Below are 21,824 nucleotides of genomic sequence, written 5' to 3'. Positions count from 1 at the left end.
AACCAGTGAACTCTGTGTGTGCGCCGTGGATGTAAAATCAGACTTCATTCATCCTTCCTCAGGTCTCCGTCTTGATTTCGGACTCGACTCTCTTTTGACTCTCTTCTGTTCATGGTCTTGATTTAGACTCAACCCTCTTCTGTTGTTCTTCTTGATTTGGACTCGACCCTCCTCTGGTTTTGTCTTTATTCAGACTGAACCCACTTCTGTTCTCAGTTTTGTTTCAGACCTAACTCTCTTCTGGTTTTGTCTTGATTCAGATTCAGCCCTCTTCTGTTCTCCGTCTTGATTTGGGCTCAACCCACTTTTGTTCTCCGTCTTGATTCAGACTTAACCCTGTTCTGGTTTTGTCTTGATTTAGACTCAACCCTCTTCTGTTCTTCTTCCTGATTCAGACTTGACCCTCTTTTGGTTTTGTCTTTATTCAGACTCAACCCACTTCTGTTCTCAGTTTTGTTTCAGACCTAACTCTCTTCTGGTTTTGTCTTGATTCAGATTCAGCCCTCTTCTGTTCTCCGTCTTGATTTGGGCTCAACCCACTTTTGTTCTCCATCTTGATTCAGACTTAACCCTGTTCTGGTTTTGTCTTGATTTAGACTCAACCCTCTTCTGTTCTTCTTCCTGATTCGGACTCGACCCTCTTTTGGTTTTGTCTCTGTTTGGACTTGACACTCTTCTGGTTTTGTCTTGATTCAGACTCAACCCTCTTCTGTTCTCCATCTTGATTCAGACTCAACACTCATCTGGCTTTGTCTTGATTCAGACTCAACCCTTTCCTGGTTTTGTCCTGATTTAGATTCTACCCTTTTCTGTTCTTCTTGATTCAGACTCGACTCTCTTCTGGTTTTGTCTCTATTTGGACTTGACACTCCTCTGGTTTTGTCTTGATTTAGACTTGGCCCTGTTCTGGTTTTGTCTGGTTTCAGACTCAACCCTCTTCTGTTCTCAGTCTTAATTTAAACTTAACTTAAACTGCTTTTCTGGTCTCGGCCTTGGTTCAGACTTCACTGCTTTCTGGTCTCAGTGTTAACTTGAACTGAATCTACTCCAGTCTTGAATGAGCTAATTTTTGACTACAACTCTTCCTGCTGTTGCTCAGTTATAATGAAACATTTCAATATACTTGATTTCATTTCACATCCCAGCCCTAAAATGTCAAATTCAAAATGCGAACTTTCATTTATCCCTTTACATACAGTATAAGTCAGACACCACTTTGTCAAATTGAGCTGTTCTTGCCAGCATGAGCTATGAAGTAGACCAGACTTTGCTGATAACAAAAGTCTGGCTTGTGTCAGACTTGTACAGTCTGTTAACCAACAGTACCACACATCAAACCTACCTGTTCTGGTTTGATATCTGTCCAAATCATTTAGTCATCAGTCTTCACATCTGTCCTTTTGTGTTTCCCAGCAGATGTTATTTCCTGTTTTCCAGTTTTCACACGCCATACACCTGCCAAACACGGCTAGCGGAGCCTGACACGCAATAACTCACGCAACTGCCGCCCATCATTCTCCCAGCAATCAGTCTGACCGGACACTCATCATTCCTCATCTGTTGTGTACACTAGAAAGCAGCCCTCAGGTGTGCATACTGCGCTGTTTGTATCCTATCAGTCATATTTACAATACCACACTTATCCTTGGCTTTTTAACATCTCATAGTTTTCACCACTCATTAGAACCATGCAGCCCATTTTTGGGTCGCGACCTGCCATTTGGGAAACACAGAGATAAATTGCATTGAACTGAGACTGTAATCCACAGACAGACTCTGAGATCCTTCTGAAATAATTATCCCTTTGCGCTGACATCGGTTTCTGTTGTTCATGTGTGCCCTGTGGCTGTTTCAGAGTAGACTTATGCTGTCTACATCTCAGTCTTATCGCATAATCACAGTGCCCCAGTCAAGCTCTGCAGGCCCACAGGCTAAACCTGATTTAGATAAATAAGACCTGTTAGATGGAGTAGTGTTGCACTACTGACAAATAAGCCTCTCTGTATGAATAAAAGACTTTCGGTTACTGTGTGTCATGGTCTTTGCCTAATATCCAACTATCTATCGTTCTGTCTATCTATCATTCTGTCTATCTATCGGTTGTTCTATTGGTCTTTCTGTATGTCTGTTGTTCCATCCATTCATCTATCCGTCTTTCTATCATTCTGTCAGACTGTTTTTATCTATCTGTCTGTCTGTCTATTGTTCTGTCTGTCTGTCTGTCTGTCTGTCTGTCTATTGTTCTATCGTTCTATCTATCGTTCTATCTGTTGTTCTCTCTATTGTTCTCTCTATCTATCTATCTATCTATCTATCTATCTATCTATCTGTCTATCTATCATTCTGTCTATCTATCGGTTGTTCTATTGGTCTTTCTGTATGTCTGTCGTTCCATTCATCTATCCGTCTTTCTATCCTTCTGTCTGTTTTTATCTATCTGTCTGTCTATTGTTCTGTCTGTCTGTCTGTCTGTCTGTCTATTCTTCTGTCTGTCTGTCTGTCTGTCTGTCTGTCTGTTCTGTCTATCTATCGTTCTATCTATCGTTCTATCTGTTGTTCTCTCTATTGTTCTATCTATCTATCTATCTATCTATCTATCTATCTATCTATCTATCGTTCTATCGTTCTGTCTGTCTATCGTTGTTCTATTGGTCTTTCTGTATGTCTGTCGTTCCATTCATCTATCTGTCTTTCTATCATTCTGTCTGTTTTTGTCTGTCTGTCTATTGTCTATCTGTTGTTCTGTCTGTCATTCTCTCGTTCTGTCTGTCCGTCGATCCATTTATTGTTCTGTTGTTCTAGCTATCGTTTTATTGTTCTGTCTATGCCATTCTGTCTGTCCATCCGTCTATCTGTCTGGCTGTCTGTTGTTCTGTCCATGATTCTGTCATTCTGACTGTTTGTCCAGCCATCTATTTATCATTCTATCAATCTAGCTATCGTTTTATCTGTTGTTCTGTCCGTTCTGTTTGTCTGTCTGGTGTTCTGTCTGTCATTCTCTTGGTCTGTCTGTCTGTCCATCCATCCATCTGTCCGTCCATCCATCCATCTATTTGTCGTTCTATCATTCTAGCTATCATTTTATTGTTCTATGCCATTCTGTTGTTCTGTCTGTCCATCCATCTATCGCTCTATCGTTCTAGCTATCGTTTTATTGTTCTATGTCGTTCTGCTGTTCTGTCCGTCCATCCGCCTGTCTCTCTGTTGTTTTGTCCATCATTGTCTCATTCTGTCTGTCTGTCTGTCTATCTGTTGTTATATCATTCTAGCTATTTCTATCTATAAGTTCTGTCTGTCATTGTTTTTCTGTCCGTCCATCCGTTTGTCTTCTAGCAATTAAAATTGGGTCTGTCTGTTCTATTGCTCCATCGTTCTATTATGTCTATTATTCTGTAATTTTGCATATTGTTCTGTCTGTCGTTGTATCTTTAAGAGTTATTGCAAATTTAAAACACTTAATTAAAAAGTGTATTTGCCGCATATTGGACTTGTGCGTCATGTGCGTGTTTTGTATTGGAGTCATTAGATGGAAGCCAATAATTGTGTTGTGGGCATTTTGTTGGGTCAACACAACTGGCTTTTTAATATTATATTGATGGTGTTTAATAACCAAGTGTCCTAATTTTTGTTGGTGATAACGCTGAAACAAACATCTCTGGGTATTAGTAAAGCCCCATTGGACAGTAATAATCTGATGAAAAGTGATGTTGAACAGTTATTGTATATCTTGCAGTTTGCAATCGAGGGCGTATGACAAGACTAGACATGATTGCTCTGAAGTCTTTATAGTACAGTAGCCATCGAGAATCGTCTACGGCACTAATTGCGCAGAGGCTGATTAGCAATTGTAAGTGGTTCGTGGACGTGCTGTTGATAGGAGAAATGCTGATGGGGTGCTTTTCCTGTTAACCTGGTGGTGTGCTGTACATGGCATAATTAAATTGCCCCATGTCTCCTAACCCCACTGTAATATTAGCAGAGTTTATACAGTCATTCATCAAAAAATCCCTCATCAGAGATGCTGTATAGGACTAGCGGAACCTGCTAAGTTAGCACACAGCTGTTTGTGGAGGAAACACTGTGAACAGTCAACGAAACAGACCTCAAATTTTCTTTATCAGCGTTTAGCTGTAGCAGCTTACTAGTAATACGGTAAACTAATACGTTTATCTTTTCTGTAGTTTTGTAGTTGTTCTAAACTCATGTTTGACTTTGCATTATCTAATTTATTGCATGGTTTTCAACAGTAACTTCACATTAAATATTGATTTGAGTTTATTATGCAAGAAGAGAGAGGCCACGTATTGGAAGGAGGGACATGAAGTGTTTTGCATACACAGTCAACTATTAAAAAAACTGCATAATAATAATAATAATAATAATAATAATAATAACCAAAAATAATTATAATAATTATAATGATGATGAGGATATTGATGATGACGATGATGACAGTAAACTAATAAATACTACTACTACTACTACTACTAATGATGAGGAGGATGATGATGATGATGATGATGATGATGACAGTAAACTAATAAATACTATTACTACTACTACTAATGATGAGGAGGAGGAGGATGATGATGATGATGATGACAGTAACCATGTAATAACTAATAATGATGATGAACATATTGAATATTGATGATGACAGTAAACAAACAAACAAATAAATAAATAAATAAATAAATAGTAATGGTAATATTGATGATGATATTAAATGGTGATGGTAACAACAACAACAACAACAACAACAATAATAATAATAATAATAATAATAATAATAATAATAATAATAAAATTGATATTGATCATGATGTAACCAAAGTAACCAAATAATAATGGTATTGATGATGATGATGATGATGATGATGATGATAACAATAACAATAATAATAATAATAATAATAATAATAATAATAATAATAATAATAAGAGTAACCAAATAATAATTATAATAATTAATAATTATGATGAGGATATTGGTGATGACAGTAAACAAGCAAACAAACAAACAAACAAAAATAATAAATAAATAAATAAATAGGAATGATAATATTGATGATGACATTCATGATGACGGTAATAATAATAATAATAATAACAATAATATAGTAATATTGATGACGATGACAGTAACATAATAATAAAAAATAAATAAATGAATAATAATAATAATAATAATAATAATAATAATAATAATAATAATAACAATAATAATATAGTAATACTGATGACGATGACAATAACATAATAATAATAATACAAAAATAAATGAATAATAATATAATAATATATATAATAATATATAATAATAATAATAATAATAATAATAATAATAATAATAATAATAATAAAATTGATATTGTTAATGATGTAACCAAAGTAACCACATAATAATAGTGTTGATGATGATGATGATGATAATAACAACAATAATAATAATAATAATAATAATAATAATAATATATAGTAATATTGATGATGATAACAATAACATAATAATAAAAAATAAATAAATGAATAATAATAATAATAATGATAATAGTAATAAATATAATAAAATTGATATTGATCATGATGTAACCAAAGTAACCAAATAATAATAGTATTGATGATGATGATGATGATGATGATGATGATAACAACAACAACAACAACAACAACAACAACAACAATAATAATAATAATAATAATAATAATAATAATAATAATAATGATAATAATAATGATAATGATAATAATAATAATGATAATAATAATAATGATAACAGTAACCAAATAATAATTATAATAATTAATAATTATGATGAGGATATTGGTGATGACAGTAAACAAGCAAACAAACAAACAAACAAACAAAAATAAATAAATAAATAAATAAATAAATAAATAAATAAATAAATAAATAAATAAATAAATAAGTAAATAAATAGTAATGTTAATATTGATGATGATATTCATGATGTCGGTAATAATAATAATAATAATAATAATAATAATAATAATAATAATTATTATTATTATTATTATTATTATTATTATTATTATTATTATGCCGATGACAATAGCAGCATAATAAAATTATAATAATATTAGAATTACAACAATAACAACTATTATTATATTATTATTAATGATGAAATTGATGACAGCAACATAGAAGAAGAAGAAGAAGAAGAAGAAGATTATTATTATTATTATTATTATTAGTCATAGTAGTATATAATTCAAACTTTTTTTTAATATTATTTTAATATGTAATAAATATAAATAAAATAATTTATTCTTATTTCTTTCCCCCCAAAATTATCTTCAAATTCAAATAAATTTAATGCATTTGATAAATGGGAAAAAAAAAAAATCAAATTCACATTTATTTTATTTATTTATTTATTTATTTATTTAATATGAACAAGATAAAGCCTGTCTTAATGACATTTTGCCATAGACATGTTTTATGTTCAAATAAACTTATGTTCAAGATTAAGAATGAATGAATGAATTAATCTGACATTGTTTATTTTATATATTTATTGTTTGTGTTTATTTATTTTTTTGTGTGCTTGTGCACTAAAACCTCAGACTTTCCCACTGACTTTACCTCAGGAGAACTTGCGCTGACCTCTGACCAGTGAGACTCTGATCCTTCCTTTGTGGAGTGATTTATGTGTCTTCCTTAATATCGATCGTGTTCGGGTATGATCAAAGGTGCACCTAAAAGCCAGCACTGAGAGAGACCATTATTGTGGATTTGGCTTCGCTCATACATTATTTATCTTCTTGAGCCTGTTCTATATGCCATTATGGACATTATGAAAGAAGGGAGCCACTGCCTTACCGTTTACTTAGTGTAAGCACAGGATGCGCGCACGAGAGATCGGATACAGTCAGTGCGGAGGGTCATAAAAATGCCATAAAGAGGATATTGAGATGCTCTCCCGCCACAGAATGTGCAACATTCCCTATTGGAAATGCTCCCCTGATTTAGGGAACGGGAGATGGAGTTGTTTTTCATGGCGTGTGTGAGATATAGCGGAGGCTTTGGGCTGGGAAGTGTTCAGTGAGTTAGAGTGGGACGTGTGGGCTTTGGCTTTCAGTTTGTTAGCGCTGTGATCGTGATGGATGCAGCTGCTGTAATATCTACTGCTTTCTCTTTTTCTGTTTCTCTTTCACTAGCGCAAAGCCCGTGTCGAAGCCATGACGCTGGATTTGGCTTCCTTGAGGAGCGTCCGAGAGTTTGCGGAGATCTTCAGAGCAATGAAACTGTGAGTGATACACAATTCAACACAACCGTAACACAAGGTTTCGTTGCGCACCTGGCTGATCGTCGTGAAAAGCTCTCTGCTCGCTCTGTCCTGAGACCGACCGGCCCCCGGCTCCATTATCGCATCAGAAGAGGGGCCAAAAGGTCTCCCCTCTTTCATCGTGACCCCTCATCCCTCTCTGTGGTCAATAAATAAGTAGCCGAACCTTAGCTATAATTCCATCAATCGCAAAGCCACAGATTGGTAAGTCCTTCACAGTCTCCTAGTTAAATCAATTACTGCTCCCAAGCTTTCGGGAAGTTGTAGCGCAAATCATGCTGGGATAAAAGTGGAATTGACTTTAAAAACAGTCTAAACTTGTGTGATAGATAGATAGATAGATAGATAGATAGATAGATAGATAGATAAAAAAAAAAAAAAGAATAAACCATGTTATTTATTTATTTATTTATTTATTTCACACCGACCTATAAATGTTAAATAAATAAATAAATAAATGTAACAGTGTTTCATTTATTTATGTTACACCCATACAAATAAATAAATAAACACATAAATAAATGGAACCTTATTTATTTATTTATTTATTTATTTTTTATTTATTTTTCACACCCACATATACCTGTTAAATAAATAAATAAATAAATGAATGAATGAATGAATGAATGAATAAACCTTATTTATTTCACACACCCATATATGAGATAGAAAGAAAGAAAGAAAGAAAGAAAGAAAGAAAGAAAGAAATGAATAAACCATGTTATTTATTTATTATTTATTTATTTATTTATTTATTTATTTCACACCCACCTATACATGTTAATTAAATAAATAAATAAATACATGAAATTGAACCTCATTTACTTATAAGTAAATAAGCATTCATTCATTCATTCATTCATTTATTTCACACACCCATACATGAGAGATATTATAAATAAATAAACACATAAATAAATACATGCAAATAAATAAACAAATAAATAAATGGAACCTAAGTGAAGAAAGAAACGAATAAGCCATGCTATTTATTTATTTATTTATTTATTTATTTTTTATTTTACACCCACCTATACATGTATAAATAAATAAATAAATAAATAAATAAATAAATAAATAAATAAATAAATAAACAAATGAATAAATAAATGTAGCAGTATTTCATTTATTTACATTACACTCATGCCAAATAAATAAATACATACAAATAATAAATAAATAAATAAATAAATAAATAAATGGAACCTTATTTATTTATATTTCACACCCACATATACATGTTGAATGAATGAATGAATGAATGAATGAATGAATGAATGAATGAATGAATGAATGAATGGAACCTTATTTATTTATTTCACACACCCATACATGAGAAAGAAAGAAAGAAAGAAAGAAAGAAAGAAAGAAAGAAATGAATAAACCATGCTATTTATTTATTTATTTATTTATTATTTCACACCCACCTATGCATGTATAAATAAATAAACAAATTAATAAATAAATGTAGCAGTTTCATTTATTTACGTTACACCCATGCCAAATAAATAAATACGTACAAATAAATAAATGAACAAATAAACAAATGGAACCTTATTTATTTATTTATATTTTACACCAACATATACATGTTAAATGAATGAATGAATGAATGAATGAATGAACTTTATTTATTTATTTATTTATTTATTTATTTATTCCACACACCCATACAAGAAAGAAAGAAAGAAAGAAAGAAAGAAAGAAAGAAAGAAAGAAAGAAAAAGAAAGAAATGAATAAACCATGCTATTTATTTATTTATTTATTCATTTATTATTTCACACCCACCTATAGATGTATAAATAAATAAACAAATTCATAAATAAATGAATAGTATTTCATTTGTTGCACCCATGCCAAATAAATAAATACATACAAATAAATAAATGGAACCTTATTTATTTATATTTCACACCCACATATGCATGTTAAATAAATAAAAAAATAAATAAATGAAACCTTATTTATTTATTTATATATTTGTTTCACACACCCATACATGAGCGAGAGAGAGAGAGAGAGAGAGATTTAGCAGTTCCACTTTGCAAAACAAAAATTCCAGGTGTGTTTTTTTTCTCCTAAATTAAATATAAATGTGCATATTAAAGTTAATCATCGGATACACTTACATTTTAAAGTTCAGTCCCACACTAAAATGTGCACTTTGTTTTCGCAATGCAAGCATGATAAGAAAGTAAGTCAATGAATTTAAGATGTTATTTTAGGTCATGCTATACCTATATATTTTATTATTACATAAGATGTAGGAGGGGTCTGTATGTCCATTCTCCGCTCTTTGGCCTGAAAATGAGTTTTGAATTAAGAATGGCTTAAGAATGGCTTACTAATTAAAATTCTCTTGAAAGAGCATTGATTATATAGTGTTCTCCATAATTTGTTGTCATCGTATTACAAAAGGTTATTTAATATTACGCCAAGACGAAACGTTTAACAGTTTCAGCGTGTCTGCCTTGTATTATCATATCAATACAGCGTTGTTTTTTTTAATCTGTAAACATTCATTAGTTTCTTGATGGTGAGCTGCAGTGATCAGTAATTAGGCTAATGAGGCATAATTATGATTTAATATAGACGTGTCTAGAATGTTTCCTCGGCTCTGTGAGAACTGTGTCAGTTCAGATGTAGTGTCTTACAGTTTTCTTCTGGAAAAAAACAGCCTGTTTTGATTTAGAGATATTTCTAATACAATTATTTGATTATGATTTCAGTATTATTGCTCATTTCTGGTCTTTCATAGTCCGACATTGCTTGTTCATGGTGAAATGTTCTGAATCAGGTTCCTTTTCTGCTCCATGCATTCCTCGTTCATGGATCTTCCTCGTTCGTTTTACTGCAGCACGGCTTCGACCTTCACAGCTCCATCAGCTCACCGTCCATATTTAGTGAGTTGCAGTATTAGAGGTGACATCCTGGCTGTGCGGGGCACGTGGAGATGCCGCCGGTGTCCCCAAGCCCTCGAGGGGCTGCAGGACTCATCTGGCCCCTGGCCGGCCCGGGGCAACGGCAGCAGCTTGGTCAGCAGCCAGACCCCTGGAGGTGACCCCCACCCTGTCCCAGAGCCAAACCCTCCTCCACACGTCTTCAGTCAGTCTAACTTTCTTAAAGCACATTTTCCCACACGCTGGAAGGAGTAAAATGGCTTCTGATTAGAGATCTCTGAGCCATTGTTTTTCCAAAGTGACCCTGAGAAGGATGTGTTTTGGGATGTTTTCCAAATACTGGTTAGCTGCCTTGCCTATAGCCTACATGGGCTTCTGCTTTCTAAGGCACTATGTTAACTGAAACGGAACCTTAAAAGTGACCGACTGCACCTGAATGAGTGTGTCACGTACAATGTGATTTCACTGATTTGAAATGTTGTGAAGCTAACAATGCAATACGTATACAGGCATAAAAACAGCATTTGAGTTTGTGTCTGTGTACTTTTCCATTTTTTAGTACAGACCAATTTGCCTCAGAAGTTGTTTTGCTTTGCGTTCAGTTTGCTATTGTTTTGTTTTTGTTGGTTTTTTTTGCTTTCCGTTTTTTTTGTTTTTGTTTTGTTTTTACTTTTTTTGCTTTTGCTTTTTGTTTTTTTTGCTTTGCATTCTTTTTTGTTTCATTTGCTTTTTGTTTGTTTTTGTTCTGTTTTGTTTTACTCCGTTTTTGTTTTTGTTGTATTTTTGTTTTGTTTCTTGTTGTTTTGCTTTTGCTTTTGTTTTTGTTTTGTATTGAGTTTGATTTTTGTTTTTCTTTTTTGCTTTATTTTTTCTTTGCTTTTTTTGTTTTGCTTGTTTTGCTTTGCTTTGCTTGTTTTGTCTTCTGTTTGCTTTGTTTTATTCTGCTTTGTTGTTTGTCTAGTTTGAATTTTTGTTTTTCAGTGTTGTTTTTGTTTTTTGTTTTTTTTGCTTGTTTTGTTTTGCTTATTTTGTGTTCTGTTTGCTTTTTTTATTATGCTTTTTGTTATTTTTGTTTTTTGTCTAGTTTTGATTGTGTTTGCTTTTTTTTCGTGTTTGCTTTGTTGTTGTTTTTTCTTTTGTTTTGCTATTTTGCTTGTTTTGTTTTTGTTTTCCTTTGCTTGTTTTGTGTTCTGTTTGCTTTTTGTTTTATTCTGCTTTTTGTCATTTTTGTTCTGTTTTGTCTAGTTTTGATTTTTTTTTTTTTTTTTTTTTTTTTTTTTTTCAGTTTTTTTTTTGTTTTCCTTTTTAGTTTATTTATTTTTATTTATTTTTTTTTTTTTTGCTGTTTTGCTTGTTTTGTTTTTGTTTTAACTTGCGTGTTTTGTCTTCTGTTTGCTTGTTGTTTTATTCTGCTTTTTCCTTTTTGTTCTGTTTTGTTTTGCTTTTGGTTTTTTGTTTTTGTCATTTTTGTTTTGCATTCTTTTTTTGTATTTAGTTTGCTTCATTTTGCTGTTTTTGCTGTGTTTTGTTTTGCTCTTTGTTTTTGTTTTGATTTTAGTTGTATTTTTTTTTTTTTTTTTTTTTTTTTTTTTGTTTTTTGCTTTGATTTTGCTTGTTTTGTTTTTCATTCAGTATGCCTTTCGTTTTTGTTTTGCTTTTTGTGTTTTTTTCTTAGCTTTTTGTTTTGCTATGCTTTGCTTGTTTTGCTTTGCTTATTTTGTGTTCTGTTTTCTATTTGTTTCATTCTATGTTTTGTCATTTTTGTTCTGTTTTGTCTAGTTTTAATTTAATAGTCTTTGCTTGTTTTGCATACTGTTTTTTTTCTGTTTTTTTGCTTGTTGTGTTTTCTGTTTAGTGTTCTTTTCGTTTTGTTTGCTTTGTTTTGCTAATTTGTTTTTTTTTTTTTTTCGTTTTCTGTTCTGTTTTTTTGTTGCTTTTTGCTTTTCTTTGACTTTGGTTTTTGTTTTGCATTCTCTGTTTATTTCGTTTTGCTTCATTTTGTTTTCCTGTGTTTGTTTGGTTGGCCTAGCTAGGAGTATAAATTGCATAACTTAGGCCTTGTCCACACAATAATACATTTTCATTTGAAAACACATCTTTTTCTTTCCTTTTTGGCCTTCCATCCACACTAAGTCTTGGTAACAGAGCTTCATAGTTTTTACTTTGTTGTGGACTGTGAAACACATTGTACGAATAGATGTCTATGTTTATACTGGCATTGTGCCTGTTATGTACTCCTTTCATTTTGAACCTAAAGATATGTTACTTAGTACACTCTTCGTATTACAGTCCTGCAAAGATGACAGAAAATTTAAGGGCGGTTAGATCAAACATATAATAGTGTGACCTGGATGTCAGTGAATGATGGGATATTTACTTAAATATTATGATCCTGCCAAAATAGTTATTCTGTCTGTATTGTCTCATTGAGGTTTTTATGAGGTTTTTACACATGCACAGTAAAGCAAATTTATCATTATCTTAACTTTTTGAAAACGCTGTTGTGGACAGAGTGTGTTTTGAAATGAAAACACCATTTTTAAATGTATCTGGATTAATGTAGATGTAGCCTCGCTTAATGGCATATCTGGCGCAACACTGGATCTGTGTTTGTTCATTTTTGGACACATTGGTATGTGTGTGTGAGTGTGCGTGCATCTACTGTACGTTTTCCTTGTCTGTCATGGCTTGTTGGTTAAAGTGACACTTCAGGCTTGTGCAAATCTTTCCCGTGTCTGCGCCTCAGCCTTCCAAACACATCTGGGCTGGTCAGCTCATAATGGAAGCTGTTAGCCTTTAATAAGAGGGAGAGATTAACCTATTAGTTTGGGACCTAAAGCAGTTATTTGGCCCATTGACCCATAGTTAGTGTGGGGATCACTTCAAACACTGGTCTAGATGCAAGGGCTTTCTCCCTGGTGCTTTGAACTGTTCTTCAAACTGGAGTTTTTGAAGATTTTCATAGACTTATATTTTCCCGTCTGTCCTTGTGTTTGTCGTAAGTGTTTGGGACACCAAATGTAATTGCGATACCTTTGGTTTCAGAATGTAATTTTCCTGCTTCTCTAAAGTAATTGGTTGTACTGTGTTTTGTTTTTGTTCTCTTTTGTTTTGTTTAGCTTGTTCAGTCACATGACTTTCAACTCTCAGTTGATTGGCTCAAACAAATCTAAGGCTTTGGGGTTTATTTGAATGTGACAGATAGGCATTTTCGAAGCAGGATTTGACCGTTTCAGTGACCTCTGATGACCTCATCTGCTATCTAATAGTGTTGCACGATATACTGGTACTTAAAGAGTATCGTGATATCCTGCTTTTAAAAACAGTACGATTCCGCATTTTACTAGTAGCGTTTTTTTAGGAATGCATTTTAATAAAAGCCGTATTTCGTATTTCAGGTACGCAGTTTTGTTTACTACTCATACGTGTGACGCTTGTGGTGTTTTTAGCCTCTGCCGCCTCAATATATGAGTACATGAACACATGAACATCATCTCTAGAACTGCTCTGAGAGTCACTTCATCAGCATTTTACCGTTTTTTTTGCAAACTATTGTCATATAATGAAGACCCTAAAGGTCTTCACAGCAACCCGTCAAAATAAAAGTTTGGTTTGACTTGACAGTCAGAAATGTATTAATATATTACTTAATGTAAATATAGTGCTACTACTACTAATACAAATATTATTAAAACAATGTTTAAGGAATATTTACCATAAAAAAATATTTGTAATATTTGTATATTTATAAAAATTGTAAATACACAGCACAGTATTTCTGAAAAAAAAAAAAAATAGCCTGTAATAAATTAATTCTTTATCAAATCTACTTATCCTTTATAACTTCATTAGACATGCTTTTGATTATTAAAATGTAATGAAACGATTAAAATAGAATCCAGAAAATTAATGAAAAGAGATTCACAAACAAAACTGAAATTTTAGTTTGTTACTTGCATCTTAGTTCTTGTTATTAAAGGGTCATTGGATGCTAAGTTCACTTTTACATGTTGTTTGAACATTAATGTGTGTTGGCAGTGCATGTACAAATCTACCCTATAATGATAAAAATCCATGCAGTGGTTTTTAATTAATCTGTAAAAATAATATCCCCTTTTTCAAATCGAGCCGTTCTCAGATGCCTGTCTGTGTGGCGTCACACCAACAGAGGCCGCTCCCACGATAGTTGATTGACATGAGCGTTTTACCTCAGATCAGCTGTAACAGTCCGATCTCCATTGTTTCGATGCCGGAGCAGGGATGTAAGTTAGACAAGAATATCTCTGATTGAGCGATTGAGGTGTTGTGTTGCTGGATGTAATAATGAACATAGTGGTCGTCATTTACTCCCGACATCTGAGTCGCTGAAGATGCAGTGGATTACGTTTGTTTGTGAAGGGAATGCGCCTCCCGATCTACATATATCCATCTATGTTTGCGCAAATCATTCATGATCCAGCTTCACTTACAGCAGAAGTGAGTATAAGGGTTTTTTTATGAATCTTTGTGATCGACTTTCCTAATAATGTGCTAGTTAGCAAGTTTAGTGTCTAATTGCGGCTAAAGTAAACAGGCTCGTCACTCCACAGAGAGAAGAGAGGGGCGGGGCGAGCAGAGCTCATTTGCATTTAAAGCAGCCTCGACCAGAATGAGATGATTTTTGCAGAGCTGATTTTGACAAGGTAAAAAAGGAGTTGTTTTATACAACAATTGTATAATTTTTAACCAAAGTATATTAGAGACTTTTCAATAAGACCCTAAAGAATCATATCAACTTGTGGAAAATGGGCATCCGATGTTAATACTAATCTTTAATAACACAGATGAAATAACAAAAACTGACTATGTCATATATAAATTGTTGTGAAATGACTATATCATGAAATAAGATTTGGCTTTATCCTTTAAGTGAACTTACCAATGTAGCAAAGATCTCTACATATCTGTAAGCTCGGTAGTTGTTCACCGTAATCCTGTGTAGTGGCACTGGCATGTGATTATTATTATTTTTTTATTATTTAAAGGGGAGATTAAATGCTTTGTTTTAATAGATAAAATAACTATGATCTCTATTTGGATCATCTATTATTTAATCACTTTTCCTGTTGTTCTATGTTTTTTTTCGTAGTATCGGTTCAGTAGTAGTATCGTGATATTTTAGTCAGGTATCATATCGAAGTCAAAATTTTGGTATCGTGATCTGGTCCTCTTTCATACACACCTCAACTGGACCACCGTGATCAAACCCAAGCGAGTGAGTGAGTGAATGAATGAATGAATATCCTCTTTTTCCCTTGCCAAGGTTGTATTTCTTCATTAGCTATTCCCAGGCTGTGTGTGTGTGTGAGCGTGAGTCCCAGAGGAGGTGGAGTAGATTAATTCTCATCAGAATGGAGAGGTGCTCAGGTGTGAATGGCAGCAGGCAGCTGGTGAGTCCACGCCACGCCTCCCTGTTTCTGTTTCCGTCGAGATGTCTGCAGGCGCCACTAGCACGCGCACGCACACATTAACAATTACTGCCATTGGAGCTTAATTCAATCACAGCTGCTTTTGCCACTTTTCTGTAGCCTGTCTTTTCTTTTGTAGCCGTTTGTAAACCCCCACCTTAGCTCGCCCGCTCCCTCATTTATTTTCTTTCTCCTCTCACTCGTGTTCTCTTTGTTCTTCGCCCTCAGTATGTTCAGGTAGGCACAGGAAACATATTTCCATGTACTTATCATTCCTTTGTTCTCATCAGGTTTTTGTAGTGTTTAATTAACTCAGTCACACGACATATGCTGTGAAGTGAAGTTGATCGCCTATGATGTTTAATTTCGCCGAGCGTTCGCTGTGTATTGATTGCTTGTGGACAAATTCCTGACTCAAGGTATTCAAACCAAGAGCTACAAAAATATGCCAGCAAATATTCACACCAAAACTAGTTATAGCTTTTTTCAGTCAGTCTCTGAGAAAAGTTTGCATACTTTGGTCAAGTTGACTATGGTAAAACACATGCTTCATTGCAGTAACAATGTATTTGCAAGCTGACAGTGCAGTACTCCCACAGCCCATTTTACACAGGAATACCAACAAATTGCTGTAAAATTAGGAGAACGAACGGTAAATACAAAAATACGTTATTTGCACAGACAACGGCGTTCTGTCTTTTACCAGTAAAGCACCATACACACTTCAGTTTCAAAATACCGGTCAATTGTGCGACATCATTTGTTTTCACTTTTGTCAAATGTGCACATTCATACAGCTGCTTCTGGTCCAGAGACATTGTACTAGATGACTTCAAATCGAATTACACTGCGTGGAGTAAATGCGTCATCTGCGTCCAAATGTCACGATTGGCCCAAAGTCTTTCATCAGCGCTTTCTGAACTTGTACATGCTCATACGTCTCAATCATGTTCGGCGTTTACACAGATCACATTATTGGTAATTTACTGGAGAAATTACATCTTCTCATCCCAGTGAATTGCTAGAACGGATTTACTTGTATTTTTGAAAAATACCATTTTTGGGGCAGCCATGGCCTAATGGTTAGGGAGTCGGGCTTGTGACCTAAAGGTTGCGGGTTCGAGTCCCAGGTCCGGCAGGGATTGAAGGTGGGGGGAGTGAATAACCAGCCCTCTCTCCACCCTCTATACCATGACTGAGGTGAGTCCCTTGAGCAAGGCACCGATCCCCCAACTGCTTCCCGGGCGCCGCAGCGATAGCAATATGGCTGCTCACTGCTCCGGGTGTGTGTTCACGGTGTGTGTGTGTGTGCGTGTTTGTTCACTACTCACAACTGTGTGTGTGTGCACTTGGATGGGTTAAATGCAGAGCACAAATTCCGAGTATGGGTCACCATACTTGGCCGCATGTCACGTCCTTTCCTTAAAAAGAAAAGGTCCTGTTCACACATGACCTCTTAAAGAAGTCCACTTCCAGAACAACAATTTACAAATAATTTACTTGCCCCCTTGTCATCCAAGATGTTCATGTCTTTCTCTCTTCATCATTGCACCTTTTTGTTTGTAAACAGCGTTTGACTTACTTGCACTTTCTTAGTCTTTGCGCCTTCGCTTTGTAAACACTGGGTCTGTAGTTCTGCCTACGTTCTGCGTGACATTTTAAAGTGATTTAATAGTACGTAATAGTCATTTAATAGTCATTTTTATTTTCCAAAAAAAAAATGATGATCGTTTCACTAGATAAGACCCTTCTTCCTCAGCTGGGATCATTTAGAGCCTTTGAAGCTGTATTTAAACTACATTTTGGCAGTTCAAAGTCGGGCCACCAATGAAGTCCATTATATGAAGAAAAATCCGGAAATGCTTTCTTCAAAAAACATAATTTCTTCATGACTGAAGACAGAAAGACATGAATGTCTTGGATGACAAGGGGGTGAGTATATTTGTAAATTATTTGTAAATTGTCATTCTGAAAGTGGACTTCTCCTTTAACCGTAATTAACTGGTAATTTACCAGTAAAGACTGTATGTGTGAAAGGGGCTTATAAGCATATCTATCTATACACAATTAATATTTTGCGGATAGAGCTATGGGATAAACAAAACAAAGAACTCAGTTCTTTTTCTTCATTCAGTTGGTGGTTGCCTCAGTGGAGTGCATTAAAATCATTTTTTTTTCCTCCAAAAAATTGTATACTTTTTAAGCACAAAAACTCATGTAGCTCTGGGATGCACGTCCACGACGCTACGAATCACGTCTAAATTCATTGTCTGTGTACTCCAGCTCAAAAAGGCAGATAAAAACTGATAAAAACTCCCAGATAAAAACTCCATCTCATTTTTCTCCTAAAACTTCAGAATTGTCTGACATCGTGCTGTGCATTAAAATCATTTAATGCACAGCACAATATTTGACCGGAAGGGTAAAAATAGCAGTTCATTTCATCATTTATGACTTGTTAGATCTGTTTCATTCTAAAAAACATTAAATAATTGAATAAATCTTGTGGGTCTTTTTTTAAAATGCATTTAGTTTGATTAGTTTTTTGTTTGTTTGTTTGTTTGTTTTGTTTTTTGTTGTTTTGTTTTGCTTTTTTTATTATTGTGTTTTTTTTGTGCGTTTTGTTTTGTTTTGCTTTGCATTGCTTGTTTTGCGTTCTCATCGGTTTGTCTTATTCTGTTTTTTTTGTTTTTGTTTTTGTTTTTTGTTGCTTTTTTTGCTTTAAGTTTTTGCGTCAATCCTGTTTTGTGTTTTTCTTTTTGTTTTGTTTTTTTTGTTTTTTTTTCTTTGCTTATTGTGTTGCTTTGTTTTGCTTTTGTTTTCGGTCTATTTTAATGTAACAGGCATGATATGATATAATTAAAGAGTAATGTAAGAACTCACAAATCACAACAAGCCTACAAAGCATAAGTTACTTTGGAAAGGAATCAGCTAAAATTTTATTACATTTTTGTGTTTTTAGAAACAATTGGCATCTGAATTTTTCATTATTAGATAAACGGAAGTGTAATCTTAAAGTAATGTATACGTATATGTATATACCAAAAAGAGTTTTTTCAAGCACTGAAAACAGTAAGTTTAATACAGCTTTAAATGTTTTTTTTTTTCGTATATTAGAATGTGAACTGTTTAATTTTTTTTCTGAGCCAAAAATAATGACTATCATTAATATTTATCCATGATTTACTGAAAAAATGTCACTGTAGGATCAGTTCAGCCCTCAAAATACTAATTAATTGTCATTTTAAATATTTACCAATCTTTGCTACTGTCCTTCAAACCACTGTTTCACCTATTTCTCAGCAAGAAGTTTTCATTCATTCAAAGTACATTAAAATTAGTTTGAGTCAATATACTACAATTTATTTATATATATATATATATATATATATATATATATATATATATAATATGTATGTGTATATATATGTACTTGCAGTACTAATAGTAGATGGAGAGAGTACAATAAGTGCTGTACTTGAGTATGGCTAAAAAACAGCTGCCTGGAGGCTCTGCCAAGATGGCCGTCAAGTGAGCAGACTTTCCTTAAAGGGACTCTGATTTATGTCAAACACTTTCTCTTGCCAGCCAGCAACTGTTTTACATATATCCTACATATATTTTTGAGCACCTCCAATTTTTTTTTGTAAAGCCGCCGCTTTTAAATGACTTGCAGATGACTGATATCAACATATCTAATGAAGCTTTTATCAGAAACCCTATGCAGTAAGGAAAAAAAAGGAAAACAGAGGTCCATAGGTGTGCGCCGTTTATTTTTAACATCTCATTGCCTATAAAATCTTTCCTCTACAGACACGTGGCTTTAGTAATGACCACATGCTTATGGGTGCCGTCTGCGTAAACTCGCACCGTGTAGCGCTGTTTATGTGTGTCTGTCTATTTTAAAGCATCTCTCTGTTAGCCCCACATTTTCTCTGCGGCCCATAAACGCGGCCCCTTAATGACGGCCGGTCGGAGTGAAGGGAGACAAAAGCAATCATTCTTTTATGGGCAGAGATTATTCGAGGGTCAAAGGTCGTGCCCTGGGGGTTCTTTAAAGTAAGTATGGAGCGTTATTCCTCCCCGTCCGGTCGTTACCGCCCCCGCTCGCCCCGACACGTAAATTGCACATTTGCGGAAGACCCCCCTGATCGCATTAATAAGTTTAAAGGGAGTTTTTACATTATGTGGGCTAAGCTATTAAAACCATTTGTTAGCTTTTTGCTTATGAAGACACGGCTGGCGGGGGGCGGCTCGGAGCGAGCGCTGCGAGCTGCAGTTGTTAAATCATACGACACAACAGTAGGATTAGCATGCAAACAACAACAACGCTTCTGCCCACTGAGACCCGTTTCCAAATCGACCAGAGAAATTAAATTTTAGGTGAGAGAGATTTTGCTTTACAAAGAAATAGTCCCTGTTTTTGTGCTGCAGGTGGTGTAGTACGGTATCTTAAAATACCTCCGTTGCGTCATCAGCTTTATGTGTTCGCTGAAAACGTGAGTGGTGATTGCGGTCTCTGCAGAACTTCACACCCGTCACAGTGCTAGAGTCCTAATATGTGGTTTCTAGGCTTTTTTCTGTGGTTATTATGAGATTTATGGGTAAATGACCCTTGGCTTACTAGTGCAGTAGTCATTAACCTTTCTTTCTTTCTTAAATAAAATGCATTTTCATAGTTTTGGTGGCATAAAGATGCATGTCAGGGTGGTGCAACTTTCCTAATATCATAATCAGTAAAATATTACAGGATGTTATGAGATAGTTTTTTATGGCACGTCAAGGTCAGTGCAGGACAGTGTTATTTTAGTATTAATTATATACAATAATAGTTTTATGAGTTTTATGAATTTTCATTGTAATTTTAGTTTATTTAAAGGGGTCCTGTTATGCTCTTTTTGTTTTGGGGTGTACTAGAACATGCTTTCATGCTTGGTGGTTCTAAAAACGGATTATTTTTCACATAATTTACATTATTACAATACATTTCGCCCAGCCTGGTACGAATGGCTCAATGAGTTCTGGGTTGAATGAAGGCCCGCCTTCCAAAAAACGAGATGTGTTGTGATTGGTTAGCTGTCCCACTGCGTTGCGACTGGCGAACAGCTTAGACGGTGTTTCAGTACTGCCACGCCCCTTGTCAAAGAAGCGAGTTCTGTGTACAACTGTTAGCTCAAGCTAGATTAAAGTGATCTTACGTTTTAAGTATGGATATTTTATTTTTTTTTAACACAAAAATGGATTGATTCATTACAGGGGGCCTTTATTCACCCCCCGGAGTCATGTGAGGCACCTTTTATTATGGATGGATGCACTTTATTGGACTTGTTTTGAACTGATGAGGAGAAACACCCGTCTATGCCGTTCTAAAGCTTGGGAGTACCAGGGTAAATTTTAGTATAACTCCGATTGCATTTGTCTGAAGGAAATAAATGAGGATGCATGGAGGGTGAGTACATAATACACTACAGTAGTGTTTTGTTCTATCCTCAGTCTGCCAGATCGCCAATGCATGATATTATTTACATACTTAGATTCATTGCCCTAACATTATTAAAGAACATCATCACTGATTAGCCTAGCCTATTCTAATGCAAGTTTATGCATTTTAAAAAACACTCGCGTTATAAGTGAAAGTTTTTACACTGTATGATAAATAAATCTCTTACCACACACTGCACACGTCTGCGGTGTGTTACGGCTCAGACGTGGCCACTCTAGTCAGTGCTTGTGCTTATACCTGCCACGCTGCGGCTCGTTGAAGGGTCTCACAGAAGCTGCTTTCTGCGCTGCATCGCTAAAGTTAGGCTAGGTTAGACCTTTTTTTGTGCAAACATACACACCACACACTGACTAAAATTCAAAAAGTGAAAAAGCATAATAGGACCCACTTTAAGTTATTTTTTTTGTGCTCTTGTTTAAATAGTTTAACTGTTTGCAGTAGGTTTCAATAATTTTTGTTTCAGTTTTTGTTCAGGGTTTTTTTTTTTTTTTTTTTAATTTCCAATTAATATTTTTAGTATGAAAGCCTGTATAATACAAACTCACAATTCTGACTCTTTTTCTCTGCCTTGCATGATATAAACATACAGTTACGAGAAATAAAATCAGAATTGTGAGATCAAAATTTGCAATTCTGACTTTCTTGCAAATGTGAGTCAGT

The 21,824-nt window shown here is 34.3% G+C and overlaps 1 protein-coding gene across 1 annotated transcript in view; it reads left to right on the top strand.

Moving 5' to 3' along the window:
• wwox (WW domain containing oxidoreductase) overlaps positions 1-21,824 on the top strand; it is a 269,495-nt gene that overhangs the window by 65,191 nt on the left and 182,480 nt on the right. The window contains exon 6 of the mRNA XM_051100291.1: positions 7,186-7,274. Coding sequence (XP_050956248.1) covers positions 7,186-7,274 — 89 coding nt within the window. The remainder of the gene's footprint in view (positions 1-7,185; positions 7,275-21,824) is intronic.

Source organism: Labeo rohita, chromosome 25 (assembly GCF_022985175.1).
Source record: "Labeo rohita strain BAU-BD-2019 chromosome 25, IGBB_LRoh.1.0, whole genome shotgun sequence".
NCBI classification, from domain to species: domain Eukaryota; kingdom Metazoa; phylum Chordata; class Actinopteri; order Cypriniformes; family Cyprinidae; genus Labeo; species Labeo rohita.
This window is presented reverse-complemented; position numbering and strand designations above follow the sequence as displayed.